Consider the following 20,493-nt stretch of genomic DNA (forward strand, 5'->3'; position numbering starts at 1 on the left):
TAGAGAGAGGTGATGAAGGTATTAACCCATTAGATGAGGCTTGTAAAGAACACGATATATACTACAGAGACAATAAAGATACAGAGTCGAGACATATTGCAGATAAGGAACTGGAAACTAAAGCATGGAAAAGAGCATTTAGTAGTGATGCGTCAATTGGTGAACGATTAGCTGCTTTTGGGGCTGGTACTGCTATGAATGCTAAGGTTAAGTTGGGATGGGGATTATAAGTTTTTGATTGTTATTATGTATGAGTCTTTTATGGGTATATCCCATCAAAGCGCCAAGGAGGAGTTTTAACCACCACCTCCTTACAGAACGTTCATCCTCAAACACTTTTTATCAACGATGTTTCAAGATTTTCTTTATAATAAATGGATAGTGTTGAAAGTTACGAGTTACAGAGTTTTAAAGCTAACACAAGAACATTTAATAATTTGAATGAAGCTAACAAAGATATTGAGTTCGATTTCAACGTGGGTGATGGGTTCGTACATCCACACAAAGCAGATTGTCATATGACTTTTGAAGTTGTTGGTGCATCAGTTGGAGGAACATTTGGTGCAAACGATACTATAAAACTTGTAGATAACTTCTTCCCATTCTTCTTTTCTCAAATTGAGGTTAGAAAGCATGGGGTTGTTATAGATAAGATTGAGCTACCAGGAATAACATCTACAGCTGTCGGAACATTAAAGATTTCCAAGCCAGAAGTTGAATATTTAAAACAAGCAGGATTTGAAACAGATGATAAACTTGGTCTAAGAAAGGACTTTAGTGTTTTGTACCCATTAAGATTAATTCCAGGCTTCTTAAGTGATTATAAAGAGGTTATGTGGAAAGGCGGATTGAGAATAACATTTACAAAAGCTAACAACAATAACGATGTCTTGTACAAATGGACTGGATCAGGAGCAGCTCCTCATGATGGAAAAATAACAATAAAAAGTATGGAGATAAGAATGCCTATTGTTGAATACGAATCTAATTATGAAAACAAGTTAAAGTTGAATATTCTTAAAGAACCAAAAATCATGTTTTCATTCCATACTTATCAATGTGTTCAAAAGACTGTTGTAGGTTCTTTCTTGGAGTTTGATGTTACTACTCAATTTAATTCTAGACAATTTGATATGCCTGATTTCGTAGTTGTAATGTTCCAAACTGATAGAAGTGGCAAACAAACAGCAGATGCAAGTAAGTTTGATCATTGTAAGGTAAAGAATATCTATCTTAAGAATGGGAGGAATGAGGTATTTCCAAAAGAATCAAGAAACTTAGATATTGCTAACAAGGATTACTTTAAGATGTACGAAGATTATACTGCATTTAAGAGAATAACATGTGGCAACACCGAAATGTACTATGACCCTAAAGAGTTTATAGATAACAGGCCAATGTATGTGATTAATTGTAGTAAGAGGAAGAATGTATCGGTAAATGAGAGAACAAACATAAAGATTGTTGTAGACTTTGCAGAAGCTGTGGCTGGTGGTACTATATGTTATGCGATTTTAATTGGGCGAAAGAACTTTACATATGATCCCAAGAATGAAAAAGTAGTAGAAGAGTTTTAGTTAGTTAGCAAAATATCAACGGGCATAAGGGTATCGAAAAGATACCCTCAAACTGTTTTCATTAACGATTGTTTTATGGAAGTTTTTCCATCAAACGAAATTGATAAAAAATGATTAAATATTTTTTGGTGAAGATAAAAATTGAAGAGTGACCGTTGATTTTCTATATAATAAATACGATGGCAAAACATATTGATTTTTTAAACAAGCTTGGAATTCTTGAACAAAAAGAGGTTATTGGATTAAGAGAATTAGAATTAAATACAGAATATAAGATTGTGAAAATGGAAAACATTAAAACTAAGTTTGGGAAGAGCATATTAGCTGAGTGTGAGAAGTTCAAGGTTTTTCTTCCACCTAGATTTACAAAATACTTAACAGATAAAATGATTGATGAGATCGTTAAAGATGGAATAAAAATCAAATACACTGGCCTAAAAGGTAATTATCCAACTGTTGAGTTCTGTATGTAAATCCAAAAATGAACGAAAATGAACAAAAATATGTTGTCATAAGTAAAAAATGAAGTGTTTAGAATGGATCCCCAAAAGAAGTTTATACTTACTAACAATTTCAATGTAATTGTGAAAAATGTGCAAACCGAAGTTCAAGTGGTTTTTGATATTAACGGCTGTCTATTCAGCTTGAATTACGATCAGTGGACAGAGTTTAAGAAGTCATTGTTTCCTATAGAGAACGAGGTTAACAGAAGATTCCATTATCAGTATCCGAACTTGTAATTTTAAGTATGTTTTAAGTGTTTTATGGTTATGAAGCCACAAAACTAAGACCTTTAAATATACAGATAGAACTCAGCTATTGAATGCTTTCAACTCTAGAGATGTATGTGGAGAGAAAAAACGAAAATGTGTGGAGAGAAATACATTTTGTATATGAAACACTAGCGCGCGCATGCGGCACGTTTTGGAACTAAATAGTGGCTCTGTCGACAACGATGCTCACAGCCAAAGTCCGCCGTGTAACAGCGCGAAATGTTTCGCTCGAATTCTATTCGTTACGAATCGTTACGAGAGAAAAGTTTAGCGAAGGATACAGCGCCCGAGCTATATATAGCCGTTAAATTCAATATAAACTATATGGGAAGCGAGACATATTGCGGCGTTAATCATTCTCTCTCTGTTTCTATCGCATAAACCTCTCTGCCGTTCCGAGCTGATGGGAAGGAAAGAGCGAGAGAATGAGAGAGAGAAAAAAATTGGCAAGCGTTCAAGTTTTACTTCCTCCTTCTTCTTTGCTATATATGCTCATGCTCTCTTCAACTAAATATATGTATATGTGTGTGGTGAAAGTGTATATACATGTAACAACTATATGCGACATACTAAACTTTAAGTTCGTATTACTCGGCTATTATTAAACCGATTTCAATCAAACAAAAACTATTTTTTCAATCAAAGACAGCACTATAAGTTATGAGTTTTAGATGTAAGTTAGTTATAAGTTTTTAGATGTAAGTTTTTATGATTTTAAATGTCATAAAAGCATATTCAATCTCACTTTGGGGTATCCTTCTGTGTTAAAGTACAATGGTCAATGGTGGCTTCATAAATTTTGGGGGCAGTTAGGGGGTAGAGGGGGAAAGTGGGGCAAAACATACATATGTACCCTACTGTAGTTATTTCATATTTTTAAACAGTACATTGATAATTCCAATTTCGTACGTCTGTACTTTTTATAACATTATATCCTATTACGCAAGATAACATTCCACATATAGGATGTCCCATAAAAACGCTACGTTTGAAATGCCAGCCGTTTTTGTTCTAGTTAGTTGGCATCACTAAACGTAACATGATTTTCATCTGTTGTTTTTATGCTTAGTAGTTACGGAGCGCTTCACAGCGAAACAGTATTTTGTCATCGTGAAAACTTATTACAAATCTGCTGAATGTTGTGCAGTGACTGTTCGCAAACTCCGCAACTGACTATCATGCGCTATTCAGTGTTTCGTGACTACTAACCTCAAAAACAATAGATAAAAATGTATAACGTTCAGTGCTGCCAACTTACTAGAACCAGAATAGTGGGTATTTCAAAAGTTGCGTTCCTTACGGGACAGTTTACAATGTAGCTATAATTCTATATCTTGTCTGCTTTCTCTATTTTTCTACTTTCAACCGGGTTGCAGGATGTAGTTGCAATACAATCTATACTATTTGTACTGATCATTTTAATAATTTCAAGCACATTTTTCTGTGAGCATATTTGTATCTATAATAAGTGTTGTGATGTTCCCTGCTTAGGAAGATCTTATTGAAGTTGTGACTATTTGCTGTGCGATACTTGACAGCCAAAGATACGGATGCGCGCAGGAGATTGGTTTTAGTACTCTAGTTTCCCCCGAAATCTCGATTTTTCTGTAAATCTAGTCTAACTTGGATCGTCTAATTTGGATCATCTCAAAAATCCCTAGACTACCCTCTAAATAAATTCTTCCGTACATCCCTCACCAGAATGTTTTAATTAAAAAGTCAATATAAGAACTCGAGATCGCAATCATTAAAGAAATTTTTACTCTTGTAAAATATGCATAGGGGACTTGTATAAGTTTGTGCAAATGACTACAAGAATGTTTTCTAAATAATAGCTATGGAAACTCATTGGTAAGAAGCCCAGACTGTTTTTGAGTGCCGGACGCACATATCTGGGTAAGCATGGACGTATCACTAGCCAATCAAGTTTTTGAACAGCGGAAGGATACAAAGGCTTGTTTATTACTATTTAGAAGTAAGAGGGAACCGAGAGTAGACGTATTTTATCGCTGAATAACAATTCGCCCTCAGAACAGCTCTGATACGTCGTGAAATAGTCCTAGAGGTCATAGTAGGAAGAGGAATATTAAACTTCCATCCCTCCGCATGCGAAGCATTACTCACAAGGGAAGTATTAGAAGTGATACGTGGGGATCTGCATGTTATATATATCATTCGAAAGATGACAATAAGTACACCACACACGTGAAATATCTTGCTTGAATGGGCCTTGTAGGGGGCGGCGACCATTTGAAGATCAGGACAAGGAGCGTTCCAAAACACCAGATAACGTGGACAAAATAAATTAAATGAAATCTTTCAGTTTTACGTCCCACGATTATGCCGGTTAAAAACGTGAACAAAATAGGAAGCTATGATGTAATTATTTTGAGACGTGGTGTGTATATAGGTTTAAAAGGTAGCTGAATACGAATCTGACATCAAATATTTACAAATCAAAATGACGGATACAAATTACAAAAAACAAGCTATAGATCTGAAATTGGGTACATAGAGATTTTCTAGGTCGCAATGTATGAATCGGATATCAAAGTGTAAAATTCAAAATCGCGGATCCAAGATTGCGGCAAAATGCAAAATACTGCTATGGAACAGAAAAGGGGTAGATAGAGGTTTTCCTGGTCACGAACTACGAATCCAATGTTAAAACTAGAAAATGCAATATGACGGATCCAATATGGCTGAAAAAAGCGCAAAATGCAATGTGATGGATCCAGTATAGCAAACAAAACTTCAAAAAATATGTACAGAACGGACATATTAAGTTATTGCACATGTAGTAGTAAATTACGTACGGGGCAACTATAGGCAGGTGATGCATTGCAAGAAAAAATGAGCGTGTTTTGCTACACAATCATGCCAAAATTGAAACACGGAATGCAGGGAACTGTTCGTAGCGCACATGAAAGTTTTGTGATACGAACAGATTGCAATCATAGACAATTATTTTCCTATCAATCCCCTCCCTGCCCTCGAAGAGATACACAGGGATCGGGATGTGTTATATATTGTTGGAAAGCTCGCACCAAGTACGCTTTACATCTGTACCATCTCGCTTGAATGGCGCCTATGGATACATTGCGATTATCTGCAGATGCCATCTGAAGATCCGAACAATAACACTGAAAAATGCGCGTGGATTTTAGAACATCGTTATGCTTCCACAACTGTCTTTCCGGTATCACATTATGCCGTGCTCTTCCAAATCGAGACGAGACCGAGACGGAGCACAGGCTCGTCTCGATGCTAATCCCTACTCATGAGAGCATTCCGGAAACTCATTCGCCTCACTCATATTAGTGTAAAGGTGAGTGGTGGTCAAATAAATTCCATGGCGGTGAGTGAGAATGGCATCATGCGGTCTTCGTGAGCGTGAGGGTGGACGAGGAGGAGGCCAAGTGGTTGTTGTAAGGGTGAGCTGGAATATGGGCCAAATGGTTTGCGTGAAGGTAAGCGTAAGTGAGGGCCATGTAATCTTCGTGAGGGACAGGGCCAAGCGACCTTCATCAGGCTAAAGGTGAGAGGGAAGTAGTTTTCATGAGGATGAGAGTTAAACTTGTGCATGAGAATGAGGGTGTCTTCGTGAGGAATGACATCTCTGCTAGTTGCTGTAATTGCGAAAGAGAAATGGCCATGGAACTTTTCTTGTAAAAAAACAAAGAAAAAAAACAAATCACTTTTGTAATTTGCATTCCCTGCAGGTAATATCTTTCATATTTGACTGAAGTTCAGTAATCCCCTTTCGTCTACGAGAAACGTACAGTTATGTTATTGTCAATTGGTATGATGCATAGAGAACGTCACATTAGGTAGAGTTGCACACATATAATATGAATGCTTTGATAGTGATGTACTACACTGTTGAAACATAGTTGTGAGAGTAGTTATAGAGGGGGTGGCAGCAGCAGGGATGAGAAAGTGAATCAGTTCGTCATTTGCAGAGGAACTATTATTTGTGCAGTTACACCTTCGGAACGAGTGCTTCCAAGGTCTTACGTTATTATTACAATAGATACTCGAGACCGTGAGTGTTAAATTGTACAATCGCATTTTTCATTCGGATAATCTACCAGAGAGATGGAGGTGTAAACAGAAAGACGTGTTTGATCGTGTATATAGAATATTTGTTTGACATACTATAGTTTGTGCTATATTTTCGTCCCATTCTGTTCACGTGTAAAATTACAGGTTCGAGATTTTTTGTTTGAAATAAAAATTAGGGCTTTGAACGTGTTTCAGCTTTTAAAGGAGAAGGTTGAAACGTTCCCCACTGTTGAGCGAAATCCATCTCGGAAAGAGATACAATTAGTACAGAGAATAGATTCTATGGTCAATTCGATGGACAACGAGGATCAATTCGAATACGAAGTGATTGATGAAATACACTGATGATGATGCTTTCGATATTTATGACAGCCAGGATACTTCAGAACATTCGCAGGCTTTTGTAAATGCTTTTATACATTTGGATTATGCACAACGTGTCGTACAGGCGCAGGAAGACTAGCTGTAGTGGTCGTTTTCTACGATTAGGGAACGGTTTCTGAAAATAAAAAAAATCGCACGTATTTATGTAGATGTCAAAACGATGTTGACCAACAGGAAACATAGCGTGAAAAGTATTCGTTGGTGGCCAAATACTGTTTGCAACAGTTCATTCCAGCACTAGAGAGAGGGATATCAGTTCGCGAGAAAACGAATCGATGATGGGCTCTTTATTAGGCCAAGCTTACTGATCTGACGGGATTTAAAGCTTCACATATTTTGATTCAAATATTTAAGAAACGGTTTTGTTTGTCATCCAGGAGAAACTGTTTCTCGAATCGTCAAAGAGGTCTCTCGGAACAGAAGACAGGGCATCGAATTTCATCTCGATTTTGTGGATACCATTTACTCAAACTTTGGTCCAAATCAGATTTTGAATACCGACCATTCCGGGTTTAATTATACTTTACTACCGAACCGCGAATTATCGCACACTGGGGAAAAATAACATCATTAGTTCCGAAGTTAAATAGTCGCACGAATTCGTACACTATAAAACCTGTTCTGTCTATGGAGGGGGAGTTGATATCTCATATGTTTGTTTGCTTAGAGGTTGGAGTCAGTTTCCTTCCACCATAATACTTCCCAATTATCAGAATCTTGTCATTCAAGAAGTTAAACAAGGAACTGGTTGGCGATTCCTTCCGTAATGTCCTCAAACCTAACGTAGAGAGGTTTCCTTCAAAAAAGGCTGTTCTTATTGGCGATGCCTAGAGTTCTCAAACGCCAGACACACTCCACCATGATGACAGCGTTGCGGTTCCATTAAAAAATATTCACGCAACCATTGGATTTGTTTTGATTCCATCAGTAGAAATGAAGCACTACTGCACAGGCGTCATTTTGAATCAATTTCAGTCAACATTTTTCACCACTTGTTTAGCTACGTCTGGTACAAAGCGGGTTTTAACGCACCATACGTTTCATTTCAAGGTATCAGGGACATTAATTTTTCTTTCGACAAGCCCATTTGCCGTAACTGCAAAACAGAAAGAATACTGCATTGCATGTTATTATGTAATTTGTCGTAAAAGCCTGTTACACCTGTTTCTTTGACCTCTACACTCTTTGCCTCATCTTATTACACGCATGTTACTCATAGTGGTACATACCTGGGGGCTACAAGTGTAAATGGCATAATGTGATACCAGAAAGACAGTTGTCGAATGTATATTGTCACTCCAAATCGCTCATCTTTTCACTGCCATTGCAATGTTTCAGTTCCATAGCAGTGTTTTGCATTTTGTCTACAATCTTGGATTCGCCATTTTGATTGGTATCCGATTCATACATAGCGATATTGAATAACCCTATTTCAGATCAATAGCTTGTTTTTGTAATTTGTATCCGCCATGTTGTTCCGTCATTTTGATTTGTAAACATTTGATGTCAGATTCGTATTCATCTACCTTTTAAATCTATATATACCACATCTCAAAAGAATTACATCATAGCTTCCTATATTGTTCACATTTTCTGTGTTTTGAAGCGTGCCTTGTTCTGATCTTCAAATGGTCACCACGCTCCCTACAAGCCCCATTCAAGGGAGATATTCCACATGTGCGATGTACTCGGTATGACCTTTCCAACGATATATCATAATGCAGATCCCCGCGTACCACTTCTAGTACTTCCCTTGTCAGTTCTGTGAGAGAGGATAGAGCGAAAAATCGGCGATGGATTGGTGTCTCTAAACAAACGACAGGTGTTGTGTTCAGGTCCGGGGACTGGACAGACAGGAGAAATGTTGAACTTCATCCCGATGCATCCTCAAACCACGCAACAAGAGCTCCAGCTCCAGCTGTGTGAATTCACAGTATGTTCGTGGAATATGGCTTCATTGTCCGAAAAAATGTAGACCATAGGATGCACATGGTTCTCTAAAATGGTAGCATTATCAAGGCAGCCGTCCATGGATCATCCGCTTCCAAAGGCTCCCATCAATCACTCGCTCTAGCAAACTAGGATATGAGCTCCTTCGCGGCTAAGCGGTTAGTGTACGCGCCTTTGGCGTGGAAGACCCGAATTCGATTTCAGACGGGAGCTCATGCAGTTTGGATTCCACGTTAATCAGAGGTCCACGTCTCTTATAGCATAGCTCGTGAAAGGGGCGTTAAAATCAAAATCAAATCAAAACACATCAAACTAGGATATATCTACGAAATAATTAAGAGGGTCGAATTTAGTACCTTTCTTTTTTGAAGTAGGTTAAGAAATGAAATATACAATTATCTGCATTAGTATTTAGAGCTTCAGCTGCAGAAAATTTACAAAATACATGTTCATTCAACGCCCAATGGCAATCCACGAATGCTATGAATACAACATTATACAAATAACAGACAAGTTACAATAGAGAAAGAACAAGGAAGGAAAGTGAATTTACCAAAGGAAGTTGATAGTCCAAATTTACTACACTTTATTAAATATTTACAAATAAATCAGTAGTAATCTATATTTCTCGCACTTTATATTTGTTAATTTTAGTAAAGGGAATTGGTATTTGTCAACGATGTTGATCTATTTCTATTCCTAAATGTGTAGCACCCCTGACAGTACATTCCACTCTTTTTACTTCCAAGTTTTTAACATAAATTTTATTGAAGAATATTATCTTTGACCATGTCCTGTAAATATATATCTAATTTGACTCTCTTAATTTAGTGACAGAGTTCATACATAACTAATGGCATAATGTACATCTATCTTCTTTAATGATGATGCAAATTCATCTATTGTATCTGCTTTATACAAATATTGCGCTATCATCAGCAAATATAATTAATCTACCTTTTAGTCGTACATGATACACATAATTTAGGAGTAATGATCCCAATATGTACCCTTGTGGTATACCATATTCTATTCTTATATCAGTACTTCATTTCGTATTTGCTAACATACACTGTGGCGTATTAGATGAATGGCTTTTGAATCAGGAAGGGACATGTCTCTTAATCCTATATTTTGTAAGTTCTGTAAGAAAATTTATCAAATACTTTCTTCAGGTCGAAAAGTAACGCTGCTACAAACGTATTGTTACCTAGAGTCTTTTGAATATCTGATTTTATAAGAGAGAGTATTCGAGATAATCGATAATTTCGTAACACCATATTGATACAGAAATAATTTATAGGGTCTAGACATGCTATCATTCTATAATATTAAGTGCACACTTCTCAATTATTTTAGACACATAGTTCACGTATAAATCTATTATTTGGATTTATCTTCATCCCGAAAACTGGAATGTCTTTGGTAGCCTTGCATTGTATTGAAAGTTTATCTAGGGTAAAGGAAAAATTTATCAAATCAGTAGTGATTAATTATAGTGTGTTTGAAATTATAAATACTTCATTATGTAATCCACATTATTAACTGAGTTGGAGTAAAACTATAACTGAAGTAAAAAAATGAGTGAATGATTACCTTAGATACCTTTATTTAAACAATTATTTTTTAATGACTGTATATTTGACTACAATTCTTTACCAGCGTTTACAAAAGGATCGTTCAGTATATTTGGTACACAATCATTATCAACTATAGCATTTCGTATTTTCAGTTGTATACAATATGAACTATTATTGTTGTTATTAATATTAATGGTTCTTTAAGAACTCTTCACAATTTCTCTACCTTCAGGCAATAAATTCCTGTATTTCCTAAGCATTCTATGTTCATTAAATACTGACATTACTTACGAATCTTCTAGTCAGTGGATACAATCTATCTCTAATTTTTACTAAGTAAGCAATTCGTTGCTTAGCTAAGGCGATTACTTTATATCTTCTTTCACAGATGTGTGCTTTTATTTTCACGTGTGTTTATACGTGATTAATTGACCGTATTGTTCGTCAATACTGTTTTAGCATTTATTGAAAAATATTTATAATTACACCATATATGGTAATTTATTTCACAAAACAGTAAATATTCTTTAATGTTCTCATAGTAATATATTGGTTGAAATAATATGTTAAACAATAAAATATTATCGTCCCTTATATCAGCGAGTATGTTAATAACAAGGTGGCTTCACTTAAATCATTTACTAATACATTCATAATTAGAATTCTACTATTATGTGCTAACCTGTTTAGATATTTGACATTTGTCTTTAAAAATTAATTTTCACAAAACTGTTGATACACGTATGTTAAAGTTTCAGTACAAGCACTGTGTAATGTCTCAATATTTAAGTCTCTACCATTAACATAAATATATTTTCACGGCTAGTTAATACATTAATATATTTGTTCCGATTATATACACCAGTTATCGTAAAACTTATTTGATGTACAGTTTATATATGTATTCTATTAGCACTACACACAACATACAAATAGCTATCTAAATACCTTCTAGACTAGGTATGTTAAATGCCTATTATCTATCTACATACAAGCTCTTTCGTGGCTAAGCGGTTAGTATACGCGCCTTTGGCGTGGGAGACCCGGGTTCGATTCCCGGCGGGAGCTCATGTGGTTCGGATTCCACGTTAATCAGTAGGTCCACGTCTCATATAGCCTCGCTGCTGAACGGGACGTTAAACTCAAAATCATCATCATCATCATCATCTATCTACATAAAACATATAATTAGCTACTAATTTATTCATTATCAGTACTAATAAGAATTCTAATACTATTATAATTCTTACACAATATCAGCAGAATATAATCATGTCCTAACGATAATAATTATAACTTCTACTTTATGAATTCTTTCTAGCAGTAATTTTCATTGAGTAATTTTACTGCGTGTACCTCTGACTTTGAGATACAAAATGGAATATGGGATATGTTTCTCTACTGTTAGGATTAATTTATGTCGTCAATGCTGTATCCAAATAAATAGTATGTAGTTTTAAGTATTCATCCACATTTGATCTTTTTAACGATTCACTGATACCTATCTTATCGACCGGTTTATAGCCTATTTTTATTCTTACTCTAAATATAAGTTTTATATAATACTTATCCATAATAAACTTGGGATTATTCCCTTTCATACAACATTTTATGCGTTACGCACTTCTTTCCATTAGGTGGTGCACAAAATATCTTCTTTTTTTTTTTTAAAAAAAAAAAACAGGTACACACACTTCGGTTTATCTTTCTCCGGACACACAATCTTCTCGTGATTTTTGTTTGCGAACAAAATGCATGTTGGATTTTCTTCCTTGCAAAATCTTTTCATGAGCCTTAAATTCATAGAGCGGAGTCATCTAGGAATTGAAACAAAATTTTGACTGACAAATCCACGTCTTCATTTAAAGGGTATTTAAAAGCATTTGTAATTAGTTACTATTAACTCAAGCTTAATACGATATAGAAATTTGGATGTTGTAAATTACTATTATCATTTAATTAATTTATTTCGCATACAGGGTGTATTGGAAGGCTACAACAGCACTGTTTTCGCATACGGTCAGACGGGTTGTGGAAAGAGCTTTACGATGCAAGGCATTCCGACGCCAGCGACACAACGAGGCATCATCCCCCGAGCTTTCGAGCATATCTTCGAAGCCATCTCCCTGGCAGAGAACATGAAGTACCTGGTCTTTGCTTCGTACCTTGAGATCTACAATGAGGAGATACGTGACCTCCTCGGCAGAGACGTCAAGAAAAAGCTCGACCTCAAAGAACATACGGACAAGGGTGTCTACGTGGCAGGTAAGTAAACTCGCAACACATGATTAAATAAATTAAGGGAAATACGACTGGGAGATACTTAACGTTGAAGAAAATTATTTTTGCTTGCCAACCAAGCATGTGAATGTTAACAATGTAATATTCCTTATATTGCTAATCATAATTGATACATTAATTCACATTTAAAATCATCAGCTTCCACCTTAGTTGATGTAATTTTTACGTCCCACCGATTCCGTTCCTTTGACTCAAATTTCAACATAACCTTGAAAGAAGTTGTTACGTGCTTTTTTTAATGATAGGAATTTCTAGTCTTGACCTTGTTTTACACCAAATATTCATTAATCTTGGCCGTATTTGATAGTTTTTAAAAATGATAGGCTTTCATTTAATAATGTTTCGTAATGAAACTTAGTCGGCCATTTCTCCTCACTTTAATAAGCAATTTACAAATAATAAATTGCATTTTAAAAAATATTGAGTACATGTCAAAACATAAAAAAACATTATCGAGCATATTTATATAAACAAATAACTGACATTTTCAGGAGGGTGAGATTCCTGACAACCACTAGCTAGTGCCTTGTTAGGTATACAAATCTAATAATCCTATAAAAGTTAACACCTAAACATCGACATTACCTAAAATAGAACATTTCTCTATAAAATTTAAACTACACAAAATTTCTTTCACAAGTATATACCTTTTAAAACATTAAGTACGATAAAATGGGCAAATAAAAATAACTTAAAACTAAGTTTCAAACGAATAACAGCTATCGCACACTGTCATTTCGTATGTCGAAGACGCACCACAGGCTGTATTGTCGCGTCGCTGATATTCAACACACATCAGCGACGCCACAGACGCTAGATATTACTTCACGTGTCGTGGGAATGTGACACTCTTTTTTTTTTTTTTTTTTTAGCCAGAACAAGGATTAATTCAGACGAGGAATGTTAGTTCTGTGATTTTGGGTAAATTAAGTAATCAATAATTTACTTGATTACAGATTAGTATTATAATATTTAAAATAAAACCAGCAGTCATCACGATATGAATAGGGTACATATTTTGTGTCAGTCTTTAACGGCAAAATACAAGTACATCCATAAGGAGTATGTAGGTAACCTGGAGTTTGCGGTACTCCTTGAGCCGTGAACTAAATCTGAGGCCTAGTCAGTATATTGCTAAATCCGCCACTGACTACATGAGGTATTACCTTCATACCTCGCGGCCTCTTCTTATAAATTTCATTATGGAGTGGCACGAGGCATCCAGCGTTATGCCTAAGTGCTTATAAACTATTATTTTTCGTATTTTCGTACAGTATACATATTACATACACAGAACATATAAAAAGTACCGAAATGTTATAAAATTACATATTGGCTTTGCGGATCGCAGTTTGTGAATGTGTAAAATATAGTTGGGAATATCTGGTCATTTGTGCTATTTTTTAAAAAAAATCTAATATGAAATAGTAAAGTGAAGCGATAAACAATGTAGTTTTACTTTGTAGTTTCCACCAAACAGTTGATTGGCTTGGTACCGAATTTTGGAAAATGTAAGAAAGTACAAAGTGGCAACATCCAGGGTACTTACCGATACTATTCTTCTCTTTCGATGGCATATCCATTAATCTACTATGAAATGCACAACACACTTTTTCCCATGCTTTCGTCTTTTCAATTCTGTTACTATAGGAATCACTGCTGGAGTTCCGTATACTAGGTTGTGCCTGAATTTCTGCAATGAAAACGTCTGTGTCGAAAGCGTCCATTGAGCTCGCCTTTCAGAATGAGTATCTGGTTCCTGAAAAACAAATTATGGTTCTGTAGAGCGTCTTCGACACATGAAGTCGCGTAGTGTGCGAAGACCTTAGCTTGTGGCGGGTTTACGCGACAAGCTTGTCATAGTATCACGCTTGTCGCGTAGTGTGCGAAGGTCCCTCGGGCACATCCATTGTAAGAAAGGGGACTTCATTACCCCGCAACAAGCTTGCCACAGAAAAAAAAAATTGTGGCGTGTCTTCGACACACGAAGTGTCGTAGTATGCAAAGGGCCTGCTAAAGATACGAATATTTTAAACAAATGAACTCACAAGGTACGTCCGAGAAATGTCCCCTCGGGATTCGTGTAAAACTAATTCAAACGCAAAGTTAACCGCGGACCAATGTGTATTGTACTAATTTTAGCGGCCCATATCGGTAATTTGCATATTTATGGGCCTTCATGTATCCGGAATCAATCATATACTTATAACGCTGGGACCCAAAATTGTTTTAAGTTTCTTTAGGTGTAATTGGACATGAATGTGGGCATATGCAAAACAAATTGGATCAAGTACTGCTTCCATAACATACGTTGCCCACACCAGTTGCCATCTTGGATCCGCTATATTGGATTCAACTTTCGGTATTCCAAATGGGAATAGGTGCAAGTGATAATTCAAATTCATGTACAATTTTCTCGAAAATTCACTAGTGTAGCTTGGTACCGTTTGAAAGCTATTGCATGTTAAATCTCTCCAGGCACTTTGCGAGTAGACATTGCAGAGTAATATCAATTACGCTTACGCTTTTAATGTTAACAAATCAAAACAATTTCTAACTGAAAAAATACTGTAGGTATAAACAAACTCCTTACAACATTGGTATCAATCTTATTACATTTCTGTGAGTGATTGTTAATACTTCCATGTTGTACTATAACCAGGAAGTATTGTATTACGATAAAATGCCTCATGTAAATCCAGATACGACCAGATTTGGGTGAAGAGTTACCATTTCCGTATTGACGTGTGTGTGTCTGTACGTTCAGAGAATATTTCATCAACGATAAATCACGTAAAAGATTATATATACACACGAGTCCCTGCACAACTTTGTTTGGTTCAATATTCGTGAAGCGCCTGACATTTAACATTCAATACCTCGGAAATGGTACAAGCTACGATAAAACTCACTACAACAATGAATTTCCGAGAAAATTGTATATGATTTATCACTTGCATCTATTCCCATTTGTAAATCCGAAAGTTGAATCCAATATGGCGGATCAAAGATGGCGGCCGGGCCTTGTAACATGTGTCAGAGAAACCGTCTCCTTTAGCCTTGCCGGCAAATGAGTGGAACATAAAACATAAAAAAGATGATGATGTGTCAGAGAAGCAGTACTTGATCCAATTTGTTTTGCATATGCCTACATTCATGTCCAGTTACATCTGAATAAACTAAGGGCAATTTCGTGTCCGAACGTTATAGCACTGTATGATGGAATTCCGGATATATGTGAAGGCAAATAAATGTGCAAATTACCGGAATGGGCCGCTAAAATTAGTGCAATACACATTGAGTCGCGAATAACTTTGTATTTGAATCAACTTTACTCAAATCCCGAGGGGGACACTTCGCAAATATACCTTGTCAGAAGTGTACACTCATGTCCCAAATGATTGCCGCATATCTATAACTGTCTTCTTTTAAGAATATAATTTGATAATGATTTTGCAGGGTACTTTTAATACTGATACTATGTGTATAATTGGGGGAAAGATATATTTGTGGTAAATTTCATAGGAAAAGAATTATAAATACGAAAAATAGAATAAGTAAAACAGAATGTTGCTAATTGGACAAGAAAGTTTTATTTTCGTTTTATTGTTCTCATTTACTGCTCTTTTAACATGAAATATGCCGCATACGTGTCTTTGCCGATTATACACATACTAACATTATAAGAAATCCCGGTGAATTTGTTATCAAATTATATTCCTAGAACAACATATTTATAGATATGCGACAATAATTTTGGACATGAGTGTACTTATGCATGTACCAACATGTGCTATGACCCAGAGCGGTATGCTTTCGTGTGCGGCGATTTTTTGTTTTTTTGGGGGGACTGGTTTTTCATATCTAAGTTCTGGAAAACTAAAATTGATTGTATATGAGTCTATGCTAAAAGTCGAGAAAGAAAAAGAAAATAAATGGCTGATCATAATACTAAGTCCCATAATGAGACGAAGACTTGATGCGAGGGAGGAATTCCGAGTGGGTATTTATTAGTGATGCTTAATCTCTTGGTTGCAGAATTGGAAAAACGAAGGAAAACATGCAAATATATCAACAACTTTTTATTATTAAATAGTATGCCAGAATTGACTCCCGGAAAGGTAGCGTCATGTGCTGAACTTTTACATTCGCATTATATAAATGATACAGAAAAGGTATTAGTTCAGGAATGTATTAATTTACGAAGCCATCTACTAAGTTTATTGGATTTGCTTCCTAAGAGTATTCAAGAAATTTATTTCAGAATTCAACAAAAGGATTTGGAAAACACATATTCACACGAAATATACGAGAAGTCAAAAAGTAAAGGGACTTTTGCAATTGCTCGCACCACTCGGGTTTGGTAACATTGCTAGTATTCAGCGCTGAATTAGTGTCGTCTGCAACACTTTTATGCAACGTGTCACTTTTATTCCCATGTTAGTCGTTGGAGTGTGGCAGACCGTTAAACATGGCAGCTTAATTGTAGATCTGCACCGAGGAAGAAATGAGGGCAGCGAGCGCATTATGGTGACAGCTGTTTATCGCGAAGCAAGATTTATGAATGGGTAGAGCGTTTCAAACAAGGAAAAACTTCTTTATGTGACGAGGAAAGATCGTGTAGGTCATCGACATCAACGATTGAGGACAATTTTAAAGTTGTTGAGGGTATGGTAATGGAAAACAGACGAATCACAGTGGACGAAATAGCCAATACTTTACATATCAGTCATGGTTTTGGACCATTTGGACCATTGAAGAGAGTGCTCAGGGGAAGATGATTTGCAACCGATGTAGAAGTCATTGATCCGGTGCAAAATTGGTTACAGGTGCAACCGAAAAACTTTTTCTTCCGATGGAATCCAAAAACTTGTGAAACGTTGGGAAAAGTGCGTTAAAGTGCAGGGACATTATGTAGAAAAATAATGTATATTTCAGTTCTCTATCATTAGAAAAAATGTACATTTTCTCAAGAAGTCCCTTTACTTTTCGACTCCCCTCGTATAAAATTTCGTTCATCTCTTGTAACGCTATATCAAAGAGTTCAGCAGAACGTTCGTCATTATGACTTATCAAAGACACCTCTTTGTTTTTGTTTCTTAGAAAGTAAGGACTTTCTACATTACCGGATTTATGAATCTTTCTTGAATTGAAATTGATGCTCTAGAATACATATTGATGTGATTTTTTTTTTATCCATTCTACTAAAAACATTGCTTATTCACGTCGTCATTGTCTTAAATTTTCTGCATCAGTTTATATTGAGAGGCGGCATTTTTTTAATCGTTCGCTCAGCAAAAATGTTAAATCTTTTACGAAATCCAGCAAATATCCATCTTCCTACAGCTCAACTCACGTTCTATGTTGAAAATACCAACTCTTCATTGGACATTTTATATGTAGAGATCTACCCCAAACTAGTTGGTTGTAACAAAAAAAAATGCCTATCGAATTAACTTTGATTTGATCCGAACCACATGAGCTGTTGCTGAGAGTCAAAACCAGGTCTCCCACGCCTAAGGCACGTATGCTATCCACATAGCCACGAAGAAGCTCTGTCTTGAACTAATTGACGATCGGTCTACAATTAAGAAAATTTCAATCATGCTTTTGTTCATTGAGTAACTTTCAAAGTCTGCATAGCAATAATTAGCAATACCCATCCACTCAGAAAACTTAGCAATCTGGATCTAGTAAATATGATTGCAATCTAGAAAAAAAAAGAGGGTAATCTTGATAAATATCAATATTTTTTCTTGTTAATAATTGTTCAAACTATTGTGCAGAATAAATTATTAAATTTCTGAACACTTCAATAAGGTAATCATTTTGAAGACATTTCTTAACAAGCTCTATCGAATATATTAAGAATATTTCACGTATTTAGCAGGTTGAGTCACTATGTTTAGATAATACACTTCCCATAACACCATGCAGTAGAAACGTAATTGGCACGCAAGTATGTGAAAACGGTATTCTACTAGAATTTTATGAGTTATGTGTGATCTTGCCCCAACTAAGACTCTATCCCATTTACCTAACATTGCTAGATAAGGCTACTGTGATATAGAGTGGCATCTTCATTTCTTTTGTGCTTTAAGAATGTATAAGAAACTGAACATTAGAAAGCAAGACTGAAGGAATAGCTGAGCATTAGAATTAGAGAAGTCAGGTACCACATATACAAGAACTGGGATTACTTCCACCACAGGACAACATGACCGAATTTTCTATAGAAATATATGTGTAGCAATCGTCGTTAACATGAAAACAGACAGTAACAATTTTAAAGTGTATCAGCTTTACAGCTAAAACCTACTACTTCATAGATATTTATAACCTAGAAAACGCTTGACTGTCTAGAATTTGATTCAACCAAATTTAATCCTGGCATGTATTAACTACAACACTTATGGTCCAATCATAAACATCATTTATACTTACTTCACAACACTTACTAAAACATATTTGATAAATGTACGTGAAGACAATTGCAGTTGTTTGGTTGCGTTATTTTCAACGTAACTAGAACCAACAACTTCTAAGTTGGTTCTCAGTTTCTCTTTCTCAGCATGTAAATTATCTTCTACAACGGAAAACATCCAGGGCCTTATGCACAGTCGTTCTGGCGCGTGATTAGTCCCATACTAAAAAATTCGACTAACACATGTTTCCTGCAGTAGTCAGGCCTTTAGTATGAAGCTAATCATACATCTAAACGACTCTGAATAAGGCCGCCAAGAACTAAGTAACCACTTACCAAATATTAAGTTAATGTTCCTTGATAGAAAGCTTAGCAATGTCTTATGTAAATGTACTTTGTATAATTAAATAGTAAATTAATTTCTATTCTTTAAGAAATACATATAAGTATGTAAGTATCTAATTAAATACGCTGAGTCAAGGTGGTTGAGTGGTAGAATGCTCACTTCTGCTCTGAAAGGTCAGGATTCAATTCCAGGCCATGTTAGTTTCTGGTTAACAATATTGTCTCTGTGGGTTTTCTTGGGATTTTCCCGTTTCTTCCCAGGTTTTTATCGTACCAGTTCTTTCATAATCATTCACTTGAATTGAATGAATGAATTTTCTAGCTTAACATTCCATGGTTACGCTATGTACAGAAGCTAAGGGAAATGATGATGATTAGATTGGATAAAATGGTGGAATGAAAAAAAGTCAATGGAAACAGCTGAACCCGAGAAAACCCACGCACACGGTGTTTATACACCACGAAGTTCTCTTGGCGCGAACTGGGATCGAACCACAGACTCCACGTATCAGAGGTGAGCACTAAGCCACAATGCCCCCAACTAAACATTTGTCTCCTTTAGCCTAACGGTCATTAAATTAAAAACTTCGTTTATTTGTTCTCAAATTCAATGAATTACATGTTTTGGATTTTTGGCATAAACAATGACATATTTATTACAATTAGCTTCATACAAAATAATAATAATAATAATAATAATAATAATAATAATAATAATAATAATAATAATAATAATAATAATAATAATAAACATTTATTGCAGACTTGTCGATGCATCCTGTGCATAACGTGACGGAGTGTGAGGCCCTTATGGATAGAGGTTGGAAGAACCGTTCTGTGGGAGCCACTCTGATGAACGCGGACTCCTCGCGTTCCCATTCCATCTTCACCATCAGCCTAGAAATGATGAGCACGTCCGTTACAGGAGACCAACAAATACGAAAGGGAAAATTAAACCTCGTAGACTTGGCTGGCAGCGAACGACAAGCCAAAACAGGTAAGAAATATTCAGTTATTATATGGATTTCCTAGGCGACACTAGGAGTAGGAAGTGTAAGTAGGATGGGCGTAATCAAGATGCATGCAAATTCCTC

At 35.8% G+C, this 20,493-nt stretch overlaps 1 protein-coding gene across 8 annotated transcripts in view; it reads left to right on the forward strand.

Annotated features, from left to right (window-relative positions):
* The window catches only part of LOC145690786 (osmotic avoidance abnormal protein 3-like), a 311,449-nt gene that overhangs the window by 169,767 nt on the left and 121,189 nt on the right, over window positions 1–20,493 (forward strand). For all 8 annotated transcript variants that reach the window (XM_081766046.1, XM_081766048.1, XM_081766047.1 and 5 more), the window contains exons 4-5: window positions 12,309–12,594; window positions 20,163–20,396. In XM_081766046.1, coding sequence (XP_081622172.1) covers window positions 12,309–12,594; window positions 20,163–20,396 — 520 coding nt within the window. The remainder of the gene's footprint in view (window positions 1–12,308; window positions 12,595–20,162; window positions 20,397–20,493) is intronic.

The sequence above is a fragment of the Thermobia domestica genome, chromosome 7 (genome assembly GCF_964235325.1).
Source record: "Thermobia domestica chromosome 7, izTheDome1.hap1.1, whole genome shotgun sequence".
Classification (NCBI taxonomy): domain Eukaryota; kingdom Metazoa; phylum Arthropoda; class Insecta; order Zygentoma; family Lepismatidae; genus Thermobia; species Thermobia domestica.